General features: G+C 33.4%; 2 protein-coding genes across 2 annotated transcripts; one reads left to right on the forward strand and one right to left on the reverse strand.

Moving 5' to 3' along the window:
- Positions 1–10,473: 10,473 nt before the first annotated feature.
- LOC107867214 lies at positions 10,474–17,189 on the forward strand. The gene is made up of 5 exons (XM_016713361.2): positions 10,474–10,960; positions 11,174–11,288; positions 11,600–12,223; positions 12,618–12,801; positions 16,711–17,189. Exons 1-5 carry the CDS (start codon positions 10,884–10,886, stop codon positions 16,734–16,736), a joined length of 1,026 nt encoding a protein of 341 aa, XP_016568847.1. The 5' UTR covers positions 10,474–10,883; the 3' UTR covers positions 16,737–17,189.
- A 45-nt stretch (positions 17,190–17,234) lies between these two features.
- Positions 17,235–22,318, reverse strand: LOC107867215 (cytochrome b5). The gene is made up of 6 exons (XM_016713362.2): positions 22,161–22,318; positions 21,990–22,034; positions 19,081–19,113; positions 18,835–18,990; positions 17,987–18,042; positions 17,235–17,769 (listed from the first exon to the last, which is right to left on the reverse strand). The coding sequence occupies exons 1-6, from the start codon at positions 22,198–22,200 to the stop codon at positions 17,416–17,418; spliced, it is 684 nt and encodes a 227-aa protein (XP_016568848.1). The 5' UTR covers positions 22,201–22,318; the 3' UTR covers positions 17,235–17,415.
- Positions 22,319–23,099: the final 781 nt, after the last annotated feature.

Raw genomic sequence — 23,099 nt, forward strand, 5'->3', positions numbered from 1 at the left:
TTTAAGAATAACGGACAAAAGCATCAATAACAACTAAGCCAAACATTATAAACAAAGCACAATCTCAATAAATATACATAAATAAATATAACCAAATAAACTCAATGTCTTACTCCAAATTGATAGTGGAAGGACTGCAGTATAGGATGCCACAAGATTTTACATAGTCAAATTTAATATATACTCTGTCAAGGCGTAACATAAAAAATCATCTATTGATTATATTATGATTTTAAGCAATTTGAATATGTATCATAAAAAAATTATGTAAATCGATAATAAAATTCATCTTTATATGAAAAGTAAATTAAAATAAAAGAATAAAGAGAGATATTTGTTAGTCCATATACCACAACAATTATATAAAGAAAACTTGTGACAAATTTTATTATAATATTTGCAATTCGCATTAATATGTGTGTTGCTCCAAATTCAAAGAGAACTTGTAAAAGCTATTAAAATAATCAAATTCTCATTAAGGATTTTACCATAATTAAAAATCTGATACAATTATTCAAAGAAAATGAGACAATGATCACAAATCTTCAAATTGAATAAAAGTATTCAAATTAATAATAAAACTTCATGGAGAAAACATATTAACCTCATAAGAAGAAGATTGCAGAAGAAATTTTCTGAATTTAAAACTTCCAATAGCTTCTTCTTTCAATTTTTTTTTTTTACAGCTTGAAAAGGAGGAAGTGAGAGATAAGAGTTATAATTTAATAAGATAAGATGTAACATTTAAGTAGTTTGTTTCATATTCTGAAAATGCTAAAAGACTCACCTTTTTTCTTTTCAATGTAAGTTAAGTGCTACATTTATTATATGAGGCTTTTATTATGTATTTAATCCATGGCTTAGTAGAAGAGAATAAACCAAAAAATGCAATAAAAAAATGAGAAAAATGTTAAAAAAGGAGAAAAAAGATAAATGTGAATGAAAGCCTTAGAGATGTGCCACATAGGCATAGCTATAATCCTCTTATATATATATATATATTGATTGCTATACACAACAACAACATATATCCTATGCAGGGGTGGCTCAAGCTAATATGTGGTCTAAGACAAAAATCAAACGGAGGTCTTACATTTTTAAGAAAAAATAATTATTTTTCTAAAGTCTATTTTTAAAATTATATGACCGTATTTAATAATTCTTTTTTAATTAATAATATAATTCATGCATTAAAAAGTTTTTACTATATCAAGCTCCTAAATTTTTTTATATAAAAGGTTTCTTTTTTCTATAAATAATATTTAATATATTTCTTAAAATTTGTAACTTATTATTACTAAAAAAAATTTGAGGCCCATCAGATTTTGGGGGCCTTAGGCGGCCACCTTTTCTCTAAAAGGGTTAAGCCGCCCCTGATCCTATTTATTCCCATAAAGTGAGGTCCGGAGAGGGTAAATGTACGTAGTTCATATCACCACTTCAGATGAAGTAGAGAGATTACTTTTGATAGACCCCCGGCTCAGGACAAATAACAGTATAACAAGCAGAAAATATAAAAACAAACAATGAAATAGAGTAACAAGCTACGAGATAATGTTTTAAATTAACTCTTGATGTTTTAAATTAGCTTGACGTCTTATATGAGATCCACTTAAAAAAAATTCACTGGTATTTTTATAGTAATTTTGTTATGTCACTTCTAATTAGTCGTTGTAAACCATTTAAGATATTTATGCTTCGCTGGTCAATCGTGATTTTATTAGATCACCCCTGATTAATTATTATAAGTATTATAAAATAAGGAGAGTAACATATATTATTTATAAAAAGTATTATAAATTACAATAGTTAATTATTGTATTTTGTCTTTTAATGTTTGGACCTTATCAACAACTATAACAAAAGTCCTTCCATTTCGAATTAATTACAACTCATGTCATTCTAATAAATTACCACTTTGCCATTGATGCTACTCCTATTGAATATAATGGGCCCCATATATAATTAATTAATATAATTTTTTTATATAAGAAAAATTAATAATATTTAATTTAAAAATTAAATAAATATTTATGACATGTCTGCTTCAACCGTAATTGTACTATATTACCATAATCAATTATTATATCACACCTAATTAATTATTATAAGTTATTTATATATTAAAAAATTAATAATATTTATGACATGTCTGATTGAACCGTAATTGTACCATATCACTCTTAATTAATTATTATACTGTTCCTAATTAATTATTATAAGTTATTTATGCATTAAAAAATTAATAATATTTAAGTAAAAAATAAAATAGACATTTATGACATGTCTGCTTCAACCGTAATTTTACTATATCACCCCTAATTAATTATTTATGATCATTTAAGTATTGTGCCACATAAATTGAAATAGAAAAAAAATAATTTAATATGTTATATATTTCAAAAAAATTACATGAAAAATACTAGAAATCACACTAATTAACAACTTAAAAGATATAAAATATTTGATCGACTCTTGAAATTATATTAGTTTCACTGAAATTGGAATAGTATTCACATCTCCTTTGTAACGTAGAAGTTATTCATCTTTGCATTACACTAATTAAATTAACAACTGTAGATTTAATTCCACAGTCCCCCACTAATGCAAAGATAAAGAATAAGAATAAATTATGGGCAAAAGGAAGGAACACGTACTTAAGTGTCAATATCTTTCGATTTGAATTGACACATAGTGATATGAGCCAACAACAAATATCCAAAAAGTGAAGTACTCTTGAACTAGATGGACATAAGTTGAGACCCTCACAACACATGCCATATCCTTGATTTTAAGCAACCTCCGAGATACTACAAAGTGCGTTTATGGTCATGCACAGAAATCTTGGGTCTCATGAGTGCTCTAGAAAGATAACCTAAGTCTTTCATATAAAGGTGACAATCTTTTACACTCACGTAGGTGATCCATCAAGTCTATCTCATAGACCACCTTAAGGCTATGGATCATTAAGAGCAAAAATAAGCTCAACCTTATAATACACTACCTCACGCCATAGGGATATGATATGTAGTATTTATTTAAGGCCTATATGGCTTCGTTTGACCACAAATGGATATCCACCATATTACCTCAATCCATAGGCTTTAGCCCCATCCCCTCAACGATTCAAGGACTATTTTCTTAGTCAAACCCTTAGTCATAGGATCCGACAAATTTCTTTCGGATCTAACATATTCCAAGGAAATAACACCATATTTCAATAATTGTTGAATTACACCATGTCTGATGCGAATATGTCTCTTTTTACCATTGTATACACTATTTTTATCAATCTCAATTGCCGCCTGTGAGTCACAATGTAAAGAGACTGGTGACATTTGTCTTCCCCATAAAGGAACATCTGTCAAAAGATTTCTCAGCCACTCAGCTTCTTGCCCTGCCAACTCGAGAATAATGAATTCAGATTTCATGGTAGAACGTGCTATACAAGTCTGCTTCGAAGACTTCCATGAAATAGCACCTGCACCCAAAGTAAACACATAGCCACTGGTAGAGCTAACTTCATTATTGTCAGTCACTTAGTTTGCATCACAAAAACCTTCTAAAACAGCAGAAAATTTATTAAAATGCAAACACCAATCCATAGTACCTCTCAAGTACCTTAACAAGCGATGAAGAGCATGCCAATGTTTATCACTGGGATTATGAGTATATCTACTCAATCTACTAAGAACATAAGTTATATCAGACCGAGTATAGTTCATGAGAAATATTACACTCCCAATTATTTTAGCATATTCAGTTTGAGAAACACTGAAATCTTTATTCATTTTTAAGTATATGCTAGGATCATAAGGAGTTTTCAGTGAAACTACATCAAAACAATTAAACCTTTTTAACATTTTTTCAATATAATGAGACTGACACAAAGAGAAACCATTAACATTTCTTTTGATTTTTATTCCTAAAATCACATCAGCTTCTCCAAGGTCTTTCATTTCAAATTTAAAAAATAAAAATTTCTTAGTCTCATTTACAACATTCACATTAGGGCCAAAGATTAACATGTCATCCACATATAAACATATAATCACACAGTTTGATCCTATTATTTTAGAATAAACACAGGCATCAGATTGATTAACAACAAAGCCATTATCTATTAATGTGAAATCAAATTTTTCATACCACTGCTTAGGTGCCTGCTTAAGTTCATACAAGGACTTTCTCAATTTGCATACTTTATCCTCTTGTCTTGGGACCACAAAGCCCTCAGGTTGAGTCATATAGATCTCTTCCTCTAAATCACCATTTAAAAATGCAGTTTTGGCATCCATTTGGTGTACCACAAAATTGTGAATAATAGCTAGAGCAATAAGAATTCTAATGGTCACTATTTTAGTCACAGGAGAATAAGTATCAAAATAATCAACACCTTTCTTTTGGTTAAAGCCTATAATCACAAGTCTAGCCTTATATTTATCAATTGTACCATTAGACCTCAATTTCTTCTTGAATATCCACTTGCTACTTATGGGTTTGCAACCTTTAGGCAAATCATACAAGTCTTATGTGTGATTAGAAACTATAGAGTCTAATTCACTTTTAATAGCCTCTTTCCAAAATATCGCATCTATTGAACTCATTGCTTCATCATATGTCTTAGGGTCTTCTTCTATTAAGTAGATAGACACTAATTCATCATTTAAAGTATCGATATCAAAGTCCTCAGTTAAGAAGGTGTTGATAAAATCAGGACCAAATCTAATCTCAGTTCTACGTTTTTTACTCCTTCTAAGTTCATTTTCATGCTCATTAGCATTAACATCAGAAGCAGGCATAACATAAGAGTTAACAGACGCAGATACAGAAGTATTATTTTGCACATCACTAGGCACATCATTTTTCAAAGGAAAAACATGCTCAAAAAATTCTGCATCTCTAGATTCACAAATAGAATAATCCTTTAATGACATAAATCTATATGCAGCACTATTTTGAGCATAACCAACAAAGACGGTATCAAAGGTCTTAGAACCTGCATTTACTCATTTAAAATCAGGTAGACCAACCTTAGCCAAACACCCCCACACTTTCAAAAATTTAAGTTAGGAGCAAATCCTTTCCACAATTCATATGAGGTCCTATCTAACTTTTTATGAGGGACTCTATTAAAAATATAACATGCAGATAAGACAGTTTCTCCCCATATATAGTCAGGTAGACTTGAACTTAAAAGCATAGAATTCATCATTTCCTTAAGAGTTCTATTCTTTTATTCAGCTACACCATTTTGTTGGGGAATATAAGGAGCACTAAACTCATGGATAATACCATTTTTATCACAAAAATCTTCTAGAGTTTTAGTATTATATTCACCGCCCCTGTCAGATCTAAATCTCTTGATTTTCCTGTCTAATTGATTTTCTACTTCTGCTTTGAATTTTAAAAATATACTTTCAGCCTCATCTTTAGACTTAAGGAAGTATACCTTAGTGTACATAGAAAAGTCAACAACAAAAGTAATGTAATACTTCTTTCCACCTTTACTAATAGTGTTCTTAAAATCTGCTAAGTCTGAATGTACTAGTTCAAGCAATTCGATCTTTCTACTAGTAACATATTTAAAAGGTTTCTTAACATGCTTTGTTTCTACACACACAGGACATTTAGAAATATCATCAATATTCACTGTAGGAATTAATCTCATTTTTCTAAGTCTTTTAATAGAAACAATATTAACATGACCTAGCCTACCATGCCATAAATTAATAGACTCAGTAATATAAGTAGAATTAGGAATATTTGCATTATTGACAATCTCTTGATCAATGTTCAGCACAAATAAGCCCCTGCTAAGGTATCCCTTCCCAACAAAGTTTCTTCCACAAGAAATAATTATTTTATCAGTTTCAAAAATAAGTTTAAGGCCTACTTTGTTGAGAAGTGCTCCAGAAACTAAGTTTCTATGGAGCGAGGGAACGTACAGAACTTTGTTCAAGGATAATATTTTTTCAGAAGTTAATTTAAGTAAAAATTTTCCTTTACCCATAACTCCAGCAGTAGTGGAGTTACCTATGTAAACACACTCGCCATCGGTGGACTCCTCAAAGTCATGAAATAATTCTTTGTTAGCGCAGAAATGTCTTGAAGCGCCTGTGTTCAATATCCAAGCAGTCTTGTTAGCTACCAAATTTGCCTCGACGATTACTGCAGCAATCACTTCATCACCCTTTGTAAGATGAGCTTGAGCATCACCTTGTCCTCCCTGTTTTGACTTTTGTCCTTTTCTTAGATAACACTGGACAGCCATGTGGCCAAGTTTTCTGCAGACAAAACAAGGCCCTTTTGATTTTTTTAATTTGATTTTCTGGCTTGTTGAAATTATTTTTCTTTTTCACTTGTTCCTTATTCTGCACATTCTTTTGTTTTCCTTCGTACCTGTCTTTTATAATAGTACCAGAAGATTCCACAAGGTTAGCTTTGGTAGAATTAAGAGACAGAGCTTCCATCTTGTCTTTGAGATGATTTGCCTCCTCTGTTCTCATGTAACTTATAAGTTCTTGGAGAGTTAAATTATTTTTCTTATGTTTTAATTGATTTCTGTAATCACGTCAGGATGGTGGAAATTTTTCAAGCAGAACATTAGCCTGAAGAATCTCACACATCTTCATGCCCTCATTCGGAACATCAGCAGTTAAATTTTCATATTCGTGAACTTGTTCCATGATTGATTTATTGTCAATCATTTAGAATTTAATCCATTGTCCGACAACATATTTTTTCTTTTCTGCATCATCGGCACCATATTTCTTTTCTAAACTGTCCCATATTTCTTTAGCAGATTTTTAGGTAACAAATAAATCAAACAAATGATTAGTCATATGGTTCAACAAATTTCCTCTAACTGTTTTGTTATCCTTTTCAAATTTCTTTTTAGCAATGTCATCAACCACAACAGTGTTAGATCCAATAGTAATGTTAGAACCATCAGTTAGAGGTTCATTAAAAAAAACATAATCAACTTCTAATTGTTCGAAAAAAATCAGAAGTTTTTGTGACCAACGTTTAAAATTATTTCCGTCAAATGGCTCTAGCTTTGACAAATCAAGAAAAGTTTTGTTCAAAGAAATAACCATTTATCAATATTGTATGTAAGGAAATCGCTTTCAAATTGTTGGAAAAAAATACTACAATATTAATATTGGAACTGAATTAATAATAGTAAAAGAGTTGTCACAAACACTGTGTCGTGACAAGTCACTGTCTTGAAAGCGATTTCGGCCCGACTCCGGTGCAAATCCTTCTTGCCGGTCGCTCCCCAAGGTTCCACAGCTACTTTCAAACAGTGGGAATTCTTAACTGGCCAACACTTCACTCAATATAACATAACCAATCGGACTAACACTCTATAGAACTTCACTTTAAGCTTATGATACACCTTCTTATCACAAAAGACTCCTGAAACGAGCCTTCACTTCAACCACTCTACGTTAATAATAAAGTCTAGATAGCACTCAATTGTAGCAATACAGCCTCCAAAATGACGAGAATGAGATATCTTAGAATATTAAATTTTTTAAAAACGTATATCAAATACTATAATCATGCCATATAACACTAGTATTGAAAATTTTAGTTTGATACGGTAATTCATATTTGTAGGACCTGAAGTATGTACATCTCTATGGCCAAGTCAATAAAAGTTGACAAGAAGTTGTTGAATAAAGCCACGTGAGATAATGTTCCAGATAAGATTAGAAAAAGAAATTCCAACACCCAAATTGACTCATTCACAGAATTTTGCTCTGAGGACCCCATTAATCTTTTAACCAAAGTTATTGCTAATCTTGTTTGTTTTATATGCCTCCACTCCCTTCTTTAATAAATAAATAAATAAATAATTAATATATTTATATTGAGGTTCGATTAAATTTAAATTCACGTATAACATGATCATTTGCGACGTTTCTAACAAAATTCTTTTCATTCTAAAAAGATCAAATTTAAAATCTTTAACTGAAAACTGATCATAAAAAAAATAAAAAAATTATCATCCCAACTATTCCACCACAACTCACGTCTATGTCCGCTCCTCAAGGTAAAAGCAGTGTCTGAACTGTTTATTTATCGATTATTAGAACTCAAAAAGCTCCTCATACAATAGAGATAAAAAGGATGGTTTTAGGATGAGTGAATGACTTCAATTTGACAAGATTGCAAGTCTATTCCCTTTGCACCATAATGTAGGAAGGATATTGTATAACATTTTTAGTCATTCGATAATTGTAAAAATTAAATTTTCATTCTTGTAGTATTCAATTAATATATGTAATTTGATTTATTTTATTTTTTATATAAAAATTATTTCTAGAAGTATATTATCGCCAACAAATTACGATCTTAACATTATATATGCTTATGTAAGTAGTGCAATAATAAATAACTTTGGTGAATTGTTGAAATGCCGCAAGGAGAAGGATTAAACATGTTATTTTATTAGTAGGTACATGTTGTTGTCGTTCATATTAGTAGTCTTAGTATTTTTCTTGTAATTTCTTGTCCTTCTATTTGTAGCTACTCGTTATTTCTCGTATCACGATTATAGTATTGTTTTGTTGCTATCATTTGTTTTTGTTATTCTCTGTTGCTTCTCATACTTTCATTACTATTTTTGGGATTGCTTTGAACTTTTCTTTTTCTTAAGTCGAGATCTTTTGGAAACAATCTTCTTACCTCAAATAAAGTCTATATACACCCTATGCTTCTCATACTCCATCTAGATCATTAATATTATTTGTAATGAAAAATAAAAAGTGTCATATAAATTGTTTCTAATTTGAACACCAAATAATAAAATAATTTTACTAACCTCCACTTTCTCAGCCCTGTAATCCAACACACCATTTTCATTTTTCTGAAATAGATGATATAAATATGGTTTAATGAGAATTTTAAGTTTTTCTTCCTTCTCTAACCTCCAAACACGTGGCTTGAGGGGCCCTGAATGAGTTAATTTACAGGTAGCCATAACTGACTTATAATATAAAGATAAGGAAAATATAAACTATTTTTGGGGACGGGGGTAGCGGGGGGAGGGAGGGGAGGGGGTGGACAATAAGAACTGCCAAAGTTGTTTAAAGTTGATTTAACCAAAGAGGACTAACTAATTTATTTGGGAGTACGATTTGGCTCATAATAGGAGGTAACTGGCTAACTGCTGCTGGCCATTATATTTTATGAAGTTATTAATTAATATTTATTAATAAAAATTTGCCTACAATGATCTGAGTGTGTAAGAAAAAGTCATCTACAATGTCTATTGAAAACAACTTCTCTACTTGCGTATACTTTATTCTCCTTAGACCTCACTTTGTAGAAAGACACTAAATATGTTCTCGTTGTTATTGTATGCACATTCAAATATTCAAAAACAAAAATTTTTAATCATTCATGTTCATATCCAAGGACAATATTTTGATAATTTAAAAATACATTCTGATTCAAACTTCCTAATATATAATGTTGCAAACAAATGGACCTTAATCTATTAATTCGAAACAATTTTCACATGCACTACCACTCGAAACTCTTTTAAAGAACATTTGTAACTTTTTTTTTTGGTAATAAAAAAAATAACATTTGTAACATGATATTCAAGTAATATATATTTCTCAAGTATGGATTTTTATATGAATTAATGGTAATTCAATAGATTTCGTTAAAACTTAATATTTAAAGTGTGAGACTCGCGGAACAATGAGAGGTCATTTGCTTTACATGATATGTATAATAATTTTAAAGTAAAATTTGACATGAAGTTTATTTTATGTTTGGAATTTCGAAACTATGCTGTTCTACTAGTTATTTGTTTGCTGAAAATAAGTTATCCCGTAATTAACAATTTCAGAATTAGTTATCCTACTTTAAGAGGAGATAAACTAATATTACAATCTTGGAATAACTAATTTTAAGATAATTATTCCATCCATACTTTTTATTCAAACCAAACATTGGATAAACTCATCCACCCTTATCCCTTATAAATAACGAGATTACTATCTAACATGAAGGGTGAGATAAAACAAAATAATCTCATAAAAGTATTTCATGAATTATGAGATTCCTACTTATCTCATTCCTTATATCAAATGACTCTGATAGTTTTTAAGAGATTTCACATTTTATATTAATTGGTTATCTTATTAAAAATAATAATCTTAGATTAGTTATTTAATTTACTAAATTAATGAAATATTAATTAAATTCTTACTTTTATTATTTTATTTATAATTTTTTAATTATCATATGAAATGTGTCCAATATAAAAAGGAGGGAGTACTCCTATAAAGATTTTTGCAGTTGTAGCATTGTTGTGGGTAATGGATTTCATAGTCAGCTGATTTTCAACCTCAACCACAAGGTGCCACTCAAAACATTTCTTTATTCTAATAATTAAAATTAGTATTTTATTATAATAAATCCATGGACAGTGCAAGGCAAAACCAACTCACATTTCATTGATTCCCTCAATTGTTTTATTGAAACGGCGCCGTCTTCACCTCTTTCCAGGCGTGCGCCACAAACACCATTATTTATTTAAATAAATAAATAAATAAATAATCCTCTCTATTTTGACGCTTACTTTTTACCTATATCCGATATCTTCTCACCCAACATTTTCTTTTGTTTCTTTTTGTTGGTAAACTAAAGTACCAACATACATTATAATTAAGGGAAAAAAAGATAGAAGATTTATTGATTCTGGGTTTGATCCAAGATTGTTCAAATCAGAAAATACACTTGGATTTTGTAATTTTGCTCATTTTTTTAATGTTGTTTTGACCTGAAAATTCGTTTTTTCGGGTATTATTGCTCATTTTTTGGCGGTAAATTTCTGTACTTGGTAATATTTGGAAGATATGGCGTCTCATTTTGATAGGTGGGAGAAAGATCCCTTTTTTTCAGCTGCAGAGGAGGTTCAAGAATCCACCGACAGGTAACCCGTTTTTTCATTTGCTGTTTGATGAATTAATTTTTATATGTTTTTAATTAAAAAATGGTCGGTCTTGATTGATTTTGTTGGAATTATTACTTAAGTTAGATTTTTTGATGATTAGTGATGTAAAGATTGAAGCTTTATTTGTTTTGGTTATGTGGGGTTTTGTTTTTTGCTTTCTTGATTGACATAGTTTTGTTTTTCATTTTCAAGAATGGAATCAACTTATAGGACATGGATTCATGCTTTGAAGGATACTACTGGTAGTTGGAATTGTGATGCTCTTCGCAGGGACCTTAGAACTACCCTTGGCACTGCTAAATGGCAGGTAGGAAATTTATGATCCCCCTTCAAGAAATGAATTTGGGAAATGATTGTTATTGAGCGTTGGAGCAGCTGGTAAAGTTGCTGCCCAATAGGTCACGGGTTCAAGCTGTGGAAGCAATCTCTTGCAAAAATGCGGGGTAAGGTTGTGTACAATAGACCCTTGTGGTCCGGCCTTTCCCCCGGATGCCACACATAGTGGAAGTTTTAGTCCACTGGGCTGCCCGTTTATCTATCTCGTGTATGGGATGTTATTGGTGTATGTGCATGAAGGGTCAGAGCTGAGTTAATTTGTTGGATTGTTTTGTAATGCAGCTGGAGGAATTCGAAAGGGCAGTTAGATCGAGCTACAATAGTAAGGTTGCTGATGATGCAAGAGATAGACATCACGAATTTGTTATTGCAATTGACAGTCAGATTAAGAAAGTTGAGAATTCTCTTAATGAATCAGCTGTCTCACAAGGCAAACCACCACTCCCATGGGTGCGTTTGGATGAGGGAGAAGTTGATGAACTTGCTGCATTTCTCTCTGGCCCATCCACCTCTTCTGCAGGCATTCCCTATGCAAAAGTACATGGAGTGGAGCTGCAAACTCTTCCCAAGTGGGAAGAGGGTGTGTATCAAACAGTTCTAGAGTGTTCAGAGAATCCTCCTCATTCGGAGGATGGTGTTCGAAGTGAGTCCATAGACGAGAAGTTTCTGGGCCACCGGAGAACAGCAAGTGCTAGTGCTGACATTGGTGCATGGCAGATCGCACCTGGCAATGATGTTTCCATAAAAGAACCTGTACCACCTCCTCGTAGAATACCCAGTTACCAGGGATTGTTGAATGCCGTGGAGTCTGTTAAGGAGTTAAAATGGCCCAAGAATGGTTACAGGAAGCTGAAGTTCAATCAAGAAGCTGACAACATATTGCCGCGCACTCAGCCACCAACAAGGGTGATGCACTGTTCTTATAGTAGCCAAATTTGTAGTAGATTACTCTCTTTGGACCATTTATTTGATTACAATGTCGACATTCTCATTTTTGAGTTATTGATATTGATTAGTTCAATATTTGAAAGAGGGAATCCAAACTAGTAAAACTACAAATTAACCTTGTCTATTATTATGAGAAAATATATACTAAAAATATATTCCATAAAAGATCAGGTATTAGAATTTAAAATTTTTTCCTCAAAGGGCCAAACTATGTAAAATCAGTTGTACTTGTAAAAAACTGAATAAATCAGTTGGCTCAAGTTTAGTATTTATCAAAGGTCCAGAAATAGTTGTATATTTTCCGTATCAGTAAATGATGTTTATGTGATTAGATCTATTGCTTTTATTGCAGAGCATAAACACGTGCTATGAGAGGAATAAGAGTTGCCTTGATGCTTGTGACGATTGTTATGATAAGCAACTGTATGGTTGGTATGGTGCCATTCAGCGCCAGCTGCAAAGGTCTCAGTATTACATGCAATATCGTCGACCTGTTCGAATAGTTTTCTCAGTGTTTCTTCTCATTTTCTTGATTGGTGAGTTTGCTAACTGATTCTTGTTTTATCTATTTAACCTTTTATTGATTCTTTTTCCCATACATAGATTTTGAAAGAACTAAGAAAAGTTTCTCTGTTTATGAGTTTTGTCTTCATCTCTTCTTGATTGGGAAAATCATCAATAGATCTTGTTGAGTTATCTGTGCCATTGATGCTTCAATTCAAACCGTTACCTTATTTGAAGCCTGCTTGCACTGATGATTCTTTTGATTTACCTGTTCTTCTATTTTCTACTAGAGACTGGAGAGAAGTTATTTATTTATGACTAGTAGAATTATTAACTATAAAAACTTTCAATTGGGATCAATCAGGGTACCGTTAGTTGTTAAAAATAAATGGGGCGTTCCACTCAAGTGTAATTTGGATAGGAAGTTGTTTGCTGCAAGTTGGATCACAGCCAGTTCTCGTATGTACTGGAAATTTTCCTCCATCTAGCAGCCGTTGCCCAATCAGGGAACAGTTTTCCCTTGTGGTGATGATATTTGTTCATCTAATCTATTATCAATACAAATTTCTTTCTTGATGTCTGCTGACATAATAAGCTAGAGCAAATGCACGAATATCCTTTTTTGGTTTGTTCATTTATTCTGACTTGCTTTTTTCTCTTTTTTGGCAGTTTACAGTAGTGAATAAGTTCATGACATATGTCAGCCAACAATAGCTTGTTGCTTCCTTGACTTACTTTAATCAGCTGTACTGATCGTTTAGCATGTGTTGTATTAGCTATCCTTTTTTGGTTTGTTCATTTATTCTGACTCGCTTTTTCTCTTTTTTGGCAGTCCTAAAGTAGTGAATAAGTTCATGAAATATGTCAGCTAACAATAGCTTGTTGCTTCCTTGACTTTTATCAGCTGTGCTGATCGTTCAGCGTGTGTCGTATTAGCTTGTGTTCGTGTCCAAAGCATTTATGCATGGATTTGAGTGAAGGGTGTCAGAGTTTTGGAAGAGCTCAATCTATATTCACACTTGTCTTCTACTAAAAAATGTGTACCCTGGGCTTGAAGTGATACCAGCTCATACTGGGTGGGGGAGGATTGGGTGTATGCCTTATGCAGATTCCCCTTGTATTTCTCTGAAGAATCGAACCCATGACCTATAGATCACCAAAGGAGCAACTCTTTCGTTAAGTTAAGGCTCACTTCCGAAAAAGTATTATTTCTTCTTTTTTCTAAATGAAGTAAAGTTTTTTCTCAAAGAGAATAATGACATTCTCTTTTGAGCAAGAGTTGCAGAATCAAGAAGTGCACTTATTGTCCATCGCAGTGTGACTAATGATAATCAGAAGGAACTTGATCTACATCTTGTTTATGTACAATGCTTAGAGAATGAGGGAGCAAGAGTAATACGTGGAGGTTTCTTAGAGAAAGTTTCAGGAATAAAGGAACATAGATAAGAAGTTGGACATGCACCTAAGCAGTGGCAGAGCCAGGATTTTCATTGAGGGGGTTCAGAAGTAAACATACGGACTAGTCGAAGGGGGTTCAACATCTACTATATATATATATATATAAATATTTTTGACTGTGTAAAAATAGTATAATTTTCTGTCGAAGTGGGTTCGGATGAACCCCCTGATTACAAGATGGATCCGCCACTACACCTAAGGGCGTGGCCTAGTGGTTCAGTGAAGTTGAGTTGAGCCCCACGAGGTCTCAGGTTCAATTCCCAACAAAGACAAACCCTAGGTAAGTTTTTCCCATCCGTTCTAGCCTTGGTGGACGGAGTTACCTGGTACTTGTTGCTGGTGGGAGGTGTCAAGTATCCCGTGGAATTAGTCGAGGTGTGCGCAAGCTGGCCTGGATATCACGGTTATCCCAAAAAAAAAAAAGTTGGACACTGATGTCATTTTGTAGAAATTTGGCACTTGAAGCAAGTAAGTAAACTAAGCTCCTTTTTCTTTATTCTGCTAAAAGTTCTGAATACATATTCTGCAATTGAGAGGTCTACTGAACAACTAACCTTTTCCTTCTTAGTCCACTCCTTCCAATCAAAAGAAAGAAAACAAAGCAAAGAGTACCTGCTCTATAGATACATAAACCTGCTCTATAGATACATACTCGTTATTCTTTCATTAGTTTTTCTTGGGAATTGATTTCTTCCTGTATAGCATCACTCTAGCAGGAGTGATAAGAGACTTCAAGAAATTATGCAGGTTCATGGGAAGATTGAACTGAACTGAGATGAGGTAGGCTCTAGCTTTTGGAAAAACAGACCCAATCTCTCTTGGAATCCTGAATATGCCAATAAATAATTAATTATACTAATCCTTGTGTTGCTCTCCTATTGATTGGTACTAGACTACTAGTTGAAGTAATGAATAGAAAAGTATAGCATCTAGGAAAACTTTGGAGATTTTATGGGAAATGAAAACGATGAAGTAAGCTGTGACTTATAAATAGGAAGATGAGGAGATAATGGAAATGATATTCATAATATTCTGAAAGATTTATGTTCATTCACAGTGGAAGTCCTCTTTGAAAAGGAAAAGGATAGTTTCAAACGGAAGAACCCTGTCTCAAGGGAAAAACTCCGGTGTCCAAGTATCAAGTCCTAAGGGCTTGTGTCACTGAAAGCTTCCCTTTTTTTTTTTCTTGAGTCTGTTGTCGGTAGGGCTACTAGAGCGGAAGACTCCTTTGGCAAAGACAACAGTACCATCCGAGGAAGAATAGGATTTTATTTCCTGGCACAGGGGAGAAGTTCCATTCTTGGCCATAAACACCAATACAGTCATTGACTTCACGAGTTGACTACCCTATCTGGGATGAGATCCCAAGTATGCTACTAAATCTACCAATACTTATAGCTTGTTTGGCCAAGCTTTCAAATATCTGCTTATATTGGAAAGTTTTTTTAATTAGAATTTCTTATAAAAAAAGTGCATTTTGGAGAGTAGTAGTTTGTGTTTGGCTAATCAATTTTAAAGGCTCTTTTGCCAATATTAGACAAGTAGTTTGTGGTTGGTCAAGGTTCCAAAAGTGTTTCCGGGGAAAACTATATTTTTTGCTTATGAAAAACAATTTTCGCTACAACTCAAAAGCACTTATTTTGTTCTTAGAAGTTTGGCCAAACCTCAACTCTCTAAAATAAGCATTTTTGACTTTCCAGAAGCTTTTGGCCAAACATGCTATTAGTTTGTCTGCTTTGCGCCTTCTCCTTCCCGACAGGACTGCAAAGCATCATTAATATATTGAGGCTAAGTACAGTGGAGCAGAAATTTTCATTCCCAATTGCCTCAAAGATCAACCACTTATCGTTGTACTTATACATGTTTACAACACATAGCCCTTTAAATTATGATGTATGATTTTTCTTGATCGGTTCTGGTTGCTGGTCTCTACCCCATCGTTGCAATGAAGCAATATTGGAATTCATGACTTTATTGTAATCATTTTGCACTCCATGGTGCCTAGGTGATGGGTTTGAATCAAAATTATAGGATGCTTGGAATATTGCCGTTTCTTTCTGTATTAGTAAATCAGTATAACACAACATATCTTAATGTCTCTTGGTGCAGTCTTTGGATGAATATCATATAGAGTTCACAGCATAAATGACAATTTACGGTATCCTAATTTGCTTGTAAAATCAGTTATAGATCCATCGATGGACCCCCTTGTTAACAAGATATTCAAAAACTATGTTAGTTGTTTCCTACTCGCAAATGTGATTGGCTTTTAAGGTAAGATTGTACCGTCATAAAGTAGATAGATCTGAAAACCTGTAGTGCCAGCGTGCATTCATTTTAGTATTATGTGGAGCTATGTTGTGCATATATTTTACAATATTTGGCCTTGTATAGTGTATATTTTGTAGTGTTTAGCGTTAGAGCAATTTTATATTGAACTTCTGACATATAATAGAGTTTCATTTGTTACTTCCCTGCTGCAGTTTTAGTGGCAGTCCATGCAATCTGAGAGATGAACCTTTTGTCCCTGTAATCGATAAGCTTGCAGTGTCTGATGGTCAGAGAAGTGGCCTAATGCAATCAGTTTTGGTATTACCTTATAGAGGAAAGGTGTAAATTACATGTGATTTTGTTTAGGTGATGCAGAGCTGGTGCTATTATCTCAACAACATACTTTGTAGTAGTACATTTACCTCTTTCTTGGCTCTTCAGTTAGGTTGCCATTAGTCGAGACCAAATTCTGTTGCATTATGATATTCTGTCTATCAGGAACAGCCTCTCTACCTTCAAGGTAGGGTAAGGTCTGCGTACCACTCTACCCTCCCCAGACCCTAGACCCCACTTTGTGGGATTACAGAGGTATGTTGTTGTATACAGAAATGAAAGAGATGATTAGGTCTATTTGACTTGCTAAATCATGTATATTATTGTATTGCTGTCTTTATTCGTTTTTGGGTTTAAACTTCTCTTACCATTCTTTTATTTTGGCAATTGTGCACATTGGTCATGTCCAAACAAATTAAGCACAGATTGACTTGTTTATTGTTTCTTTAGCAAGTAGAAAAACTAGTAGTAAGTACATTCATAGTAGCTTATCTGCTCAATTTGTCACCATTGAACTTCTATAAAAACACAAACAAATAAATTACTAATGAAAATCATATGATTAATCCCTTTGTTCTGGGAGTTCAAAGCTGGAGAGCTCCAGTGAAATATCGATAATACAGAAACAATGCAGCAGCCAAGAGAGGCACAAAGTACTCAACAAAAGTCAGGTACTTTGGTTTGGGATCCTCTTTGATCACAAAAGCTTCCATTTCTTTGGCCTTTATTGATTCTTTGAAGGAATCCATAAACAAATTATCATCATCTTGGATTTTACAGCCCTGAAGACATCCAATCTGGTAATTGAAGAGAAAGTTCTTGGCAGCTTTACTATGCCCAATATCATCAAATTCTTTAGTTGCATCCTTTCCAGCTGATTCAATCAACACTTCTTCTCCTCCAGGATGTTCTTCCAGAAACTTAGTTACGTCTATTACCTGAAGAAACATAGCATATACATTTGCATTAACACTTAATCTATAATCAATTGCATGCATAACTATAGGGGGTAGGGGAAAGTGGCGAATCCAAGATTTAGAGTCGATGATTATGCTCTTTACACGAGTTCTGTCAAATATGCTACTAATGATTCCGGGAAGTACGGTGGAGATGGGGTTGGGGGGGAGGGGGAGGGGGAGGGGTTGATAGTAATACCCTGCCATGGATGATGATCCAACAATCTTGCTTTGACTTGTGTCGTGCAACTTGAGAAAGGGTAAACATTCTTTTTGTGTCCATGTTTTGGGGTATGGAATAGAGAAGTTTTAGTATTTATAGTGAGCATGAAGATTATTGGTCAGCTTGAAAAAGAGAGTGAGAAAGGTCGGTAGGTCTCTTCCCATGTGATCATTATCTACCATTTTGTCTACCTGATCTTCAACAGTCTGCAGACCTTTCTCCTCCACAAACTGCAAATGAATTGGTGGATGTTTTAAAATTCCTTCTATTGATTTTTCATTAAGAGTGATAAGGGGTAAAAAACAATTTTAAAAAATGAGAAAAAAAAAGGAAAAAGTAGTACAAAATGACATAATTGACTTGTGTTCACATGCATTGATGGTGCAAAAGAACTTTTGTTTTAAAAAAGAGCAGTCCGGTCCACAAAGCATCACACATTCACGTAAGGTTGGGAAAGATCCACACCCCTAGGAGGATGCTTTCACGGCTCGAACCCAATGGACACAACTTTCACGGCTCCTCTTCAACTTTTACATTATCGGTGTATTTTGATAAGATTATGTTCTTCTCTCCTGACAAGTCCCCTTCTTGTTTCCAATTTAAGCTAAAGCTCAAAGTACAGATTTTTTCCAAGCATCATAAGCAAACAAATTTTACACATCAAAGAAAAAGGAGTGCTGTCAAATGATGCTACATATGTATCCAAGTGATGGCTGAAATGGAACTGCTGTTACAAATTTGACAAATTTAGAAATGGAACAACCAGTGCAGTGCATCAACAAAAAGTGGGTGAAACAATATTTACTGAGAAGCATGAGCTTTTCGAGTGCCTTTGGCAAGATCTTTTGAATCTTTTTCTTCACTATGCTCTTTATTGACAAAATCCAGACCTTCAAATGTGACTCTAGAGTTCCTGTACTTGCTACCATAGGCAGCGCCATATCCCCATCCGAGGCCTACTCCAATCCCACAGCCGCCACCTATAAATAATAGTTATAGTGAAAAATAACATCAAATATTTGGACAAGAGATGCAATTTCATGAAAACATGGCTTTAATTTAGTTTTTACCTACACCAAGACCCAAGAAATTCAAAGGCATGCCTGAGAAAACAAAACCATACACATTAGGTAAGATGATGATACAATCAGAGAAGAGTATTTTGCAAAACGAAAAGAGGATTTATAACAAACACCAAGAAACAAATTATGATAAGAGTAAACGGATGAGATATATGTCTAAATTCTAAGAGAAACTCTATGGCTTTACCTACTCGAAATGTAAGGATAATCTCTTTCGTTTTCTTTAGAAGCACGAGTATAATCAATTTCATAAATAAAGATACTATCATATGATACTTCTAACATTTTACATGTCAACAAACGGGCAAAGGGAACAAGGAAATAAAACAGAGAAATGTGAATGTAGGAGATGTTAAAGGAGGACTTTCATTAGAACAAAGATTCTTGTGAAGAACTAATATGCCTAACAGTGATTTAAAAGCAAAAAATGCAAAAAACCGATAAGGTCTATCGGGCTTGAAGAAAAAAAAGAGAACTGGAAACCAATTTCAAAGTTTTTTATATGCAAAACTAAGGAAAAGGCCAAAAATACCTGAAGTTAGTACTACAATAATCAGTTTGCAATTGACAAAACTAATTTCAGCATCCAAGAGACAATAGTGCCAATATTTCCAACTCCTAAAGTTGAGTTTCAAAGATCATCCCATTTTGTTTTGGATCATTTCATGTATCACTATTTGAAACCACACTTCTTTAAAGAGCATGGTTTCACCCAGAAGCGGTAACCCTCACTTCCATTGCTTAATCGCTTTAAGAAATGAAAAGCGATGCTCTTTTAATAACTGATGAGTGCTGCCTAGAGACGTATAAAACATTCAACAATTTCCTCCATTTTATAGGAAGTCATGAACAACCAAGGTCGGAATACTTCATCAGAAAACAACCAAGGTAGGAATAAGAATCCAGAACCGTGCCAACATGGCATAATCAAGGTTGCCTACAAATCACTTCGGATCTTGAGGATTGCCATTCTCCCATGCTCTAGACTGGCACCAACAGCGACACTTTGGTATCTCCGGAAAGGCTTTCATCCCAAATCTATTGTTCAGATGGAGCGACATAATAGATAAGGAACATCTTTTATAGTAGCAGTTCCTAGGTTGGCATAGTTCGCAAAAGTACATGCTTCAAAAGTCTTCTCAGGTCCATTTATTCGTCAGCTATCACTGCCTTTGATAGGCAAATCTGAAAATTTTCTAACTTCCTCCATGCACATTTAATATAGCTACTATCATAGAAGAATCCTCTCCATGAGGATAGATGCTTTAACATGTCCCCTTTCTAGCAGATGCCAAAAGGTACTGATCTTCCCTTTTTAGTTTATTCCTCTTAAAAAGAGGTTAAAGACAGCAGCCACCTGTTTTTGCGTTGTTCTGTCACTGAACAACATTGGGGCTTGATTTAGAACATGTTTTGGATAAAATGAGATGCCACTAACCGTCAAGGAAAGGAAAGAGCTGAAGAAGGCAATTTCAGCATTCATCTGTTGGGTTTTATCGAAAGAAAGGAATCAGATGTGCATTAAGTGCAAAGCCAACTGCTCTACATATTCTGAAATGGGTCGTTGAGCTTGTTATCTCTCTGGCATAACCGGAAAGATGTACATGAGGTCGATAGGATGATAAATTTGATTAGCTCAATACGTTCTAGTCTATAGTTCTGTGTTTAGATGGTACACCCTTTTTTCTAACTACCAGAAGTTCTACATTATGAAGTAGAGTGTTCTACAGATTTTCTAGAATTCGTCTAGAATGGTAGTAATAACTAATATCAGTAACAAAATACATTATACAACAAAAAAAGAGTGAAGGATCAAAGCACACCTAAAGTATAACTTTTTTTGAGTTTCATATCTAAACTTTTAGGTGTGCGAGTTTCTAACCTGAACTATCACCAAATGTTGATCGAAACACACCTCAACTATCAGGTGTGCGAATTTCTTACCTGAACTATCACCAAATGTTTATCGAAACACAACTCAACTATACGTTGTTCCCTTTTCCTACCTGAAGGATATGATATTCAGATGGGAGCAACTGATAGTTTGGGGTGTATTTTGATAAATAGTCGATGATAGTTCACGCAAGAAAACCGAACACGTGATAGTTCAAGAAGGAAACTCGCAAAAAGGTGATACTTCAGCTGTGTTGTTGATCATTACAATCTGCTCAACCCCACTAAGCTCCTCATATACAATACATATTTCCCTGTCCCAAGCTGGAACCTTTGGTTAATAATAACTGAAAAAAAGGGGCAAACAACATAAATCCCGACAGTTGGAGCTTAATTATAGAAAATTTCGATATTTTCATAACTATTGAAAATTTTGATTTGGGTTCTGTCGAGATACATAATTAGCTCCGGATACATCCACAAGATATATTTTTTCCTTTGTAAAGATACATAATTAGGTCCCGATATATTCTTTTTCGATTTTGGGTATGTCGTGATACATATTACATCCAACGAATATACATCTTTTCAGCTAAAGATACATAATTAGCTCCCCATATATTTTTTCCGATTTTGGGTCTGTCGAGATACCTATCATATCCAAAGAAGATACATCTTTTCAGCGTAAGATATGTAATTAGCTCCCGATATATTTTTTCCAATTTTGGGTCTATCTAGATGCATAATTAGCTCTCCGATACATCCATACATACTTAGTTGAGATTTTACATAAATATGGGAAGTTAAAAGGTGTATATTTATGTTATTGCCTCCACCGCCCCCCCCCAAAAAAAAAAAATCCTTTTTAAGCAAAAAAACAATTAAACCATAAACAAGAAAATTGGAAGCAAACCTCAAACAAAAGAAGGTCACACATACACAAAATTGAAAAATAAAATATGATTTAGAACCCAAAAAAGCTCAAAAAGAGAAAAGAATCAAACCTCCGAAACCCCATCCTATACCGAATCCACAGCCAATGCCAGCACCTAAACACAATTTCCAATTTCAATTATTTTTACATCATTATATAATTAAACCATTCCTTTTTTTTTTTTTTAATTAAAGGAGAAGAAGTAAAGTGAATTGGGGAGGTGGAAATTAACGCAACATACCAACACCAACACCAGTTCCCTTAAAGTTGGTCAGCACCATTGTTTTACTGTCAAACAAATTTCACCATTCAATACAAGACTAATCGCTTTACAAATTGGAAGGAATGTCACCGTGTGAGTCTGATTGGGTTGGGCTTGGAATAAGGCCCATTAATGATCAAGTTATTAAAGGCCCAATATTATTCTTTTGTTTCTCTACATTAACTTATCATATTTACGCAAATCTCTGCTCTTACCGAATAACTACAAAAATTCCAACTAATTATGTATCGTTATTAGATGTATCGGAAGCTGATTAAAAATTCTAACTAATTATGTATCTTTATTAGATGTATCGGAAGCTGATTATGTATCTCTACAGATTCAAAAAAAAAAAAAAAAAATATCGGGAGTTGATTATGTATCTTTATAAAGGAAAATATATATCTTCGTTAGATGTATTATATATTTTGACAAATATAAAATAAAAAAAATGTATCGGAAGTTAATTACGTATCCTTACAAGAAAAAAAATATATCTTTGTTGGATGTATCTGAAGCTAATTATGTATATCGTCAGGTTCAAATTGAGACTTTTAGTAATTATGCAAAATATCAAGATTTTCTGTAATTAAGCTCAAAACTATCGAGATTTATGTTGTTTGCCCTTTTTTGTGATTTTCTTTTAGATATTTTTAGATTAGTGTATAATATTTGCGATTAGAACTATCAAAAGTGTTTCAGTGATAAGTGCTTCTTCTATCGTTGATAATAAGTTTTTAAGTTTAAGTCTTGATTATAAAACCGCTTTTGATAGGGAGCACTTTATCCTCAATTTTGATTACGTACAAGTATTCAACAATCTTTAACCATTAGATATAAGTGGAAATATCAGGAAAAAAATTAAACAAAAACTTTAGGAAAGTGGTGTTAATTTCGGACGTTGCAATTTTAAAAATG

The sequence above is a fragment of the Capsicum annuum genome, chromosome 4 (genome assembly GCF_002878395.1).
Source record: "Capsicum annuum cultivar UCD-10X-F1 chromosome 4, UCD10Xv1.1, whole genome shotgun sequence".
Taxonomy (NCBI): domain Eukaryota; kingdom Viridiplantae; phylum Streptophyta; class Magnoliopsida; order Solanales; family Solanaceae; genus Capsicum; species Capsicum annuum.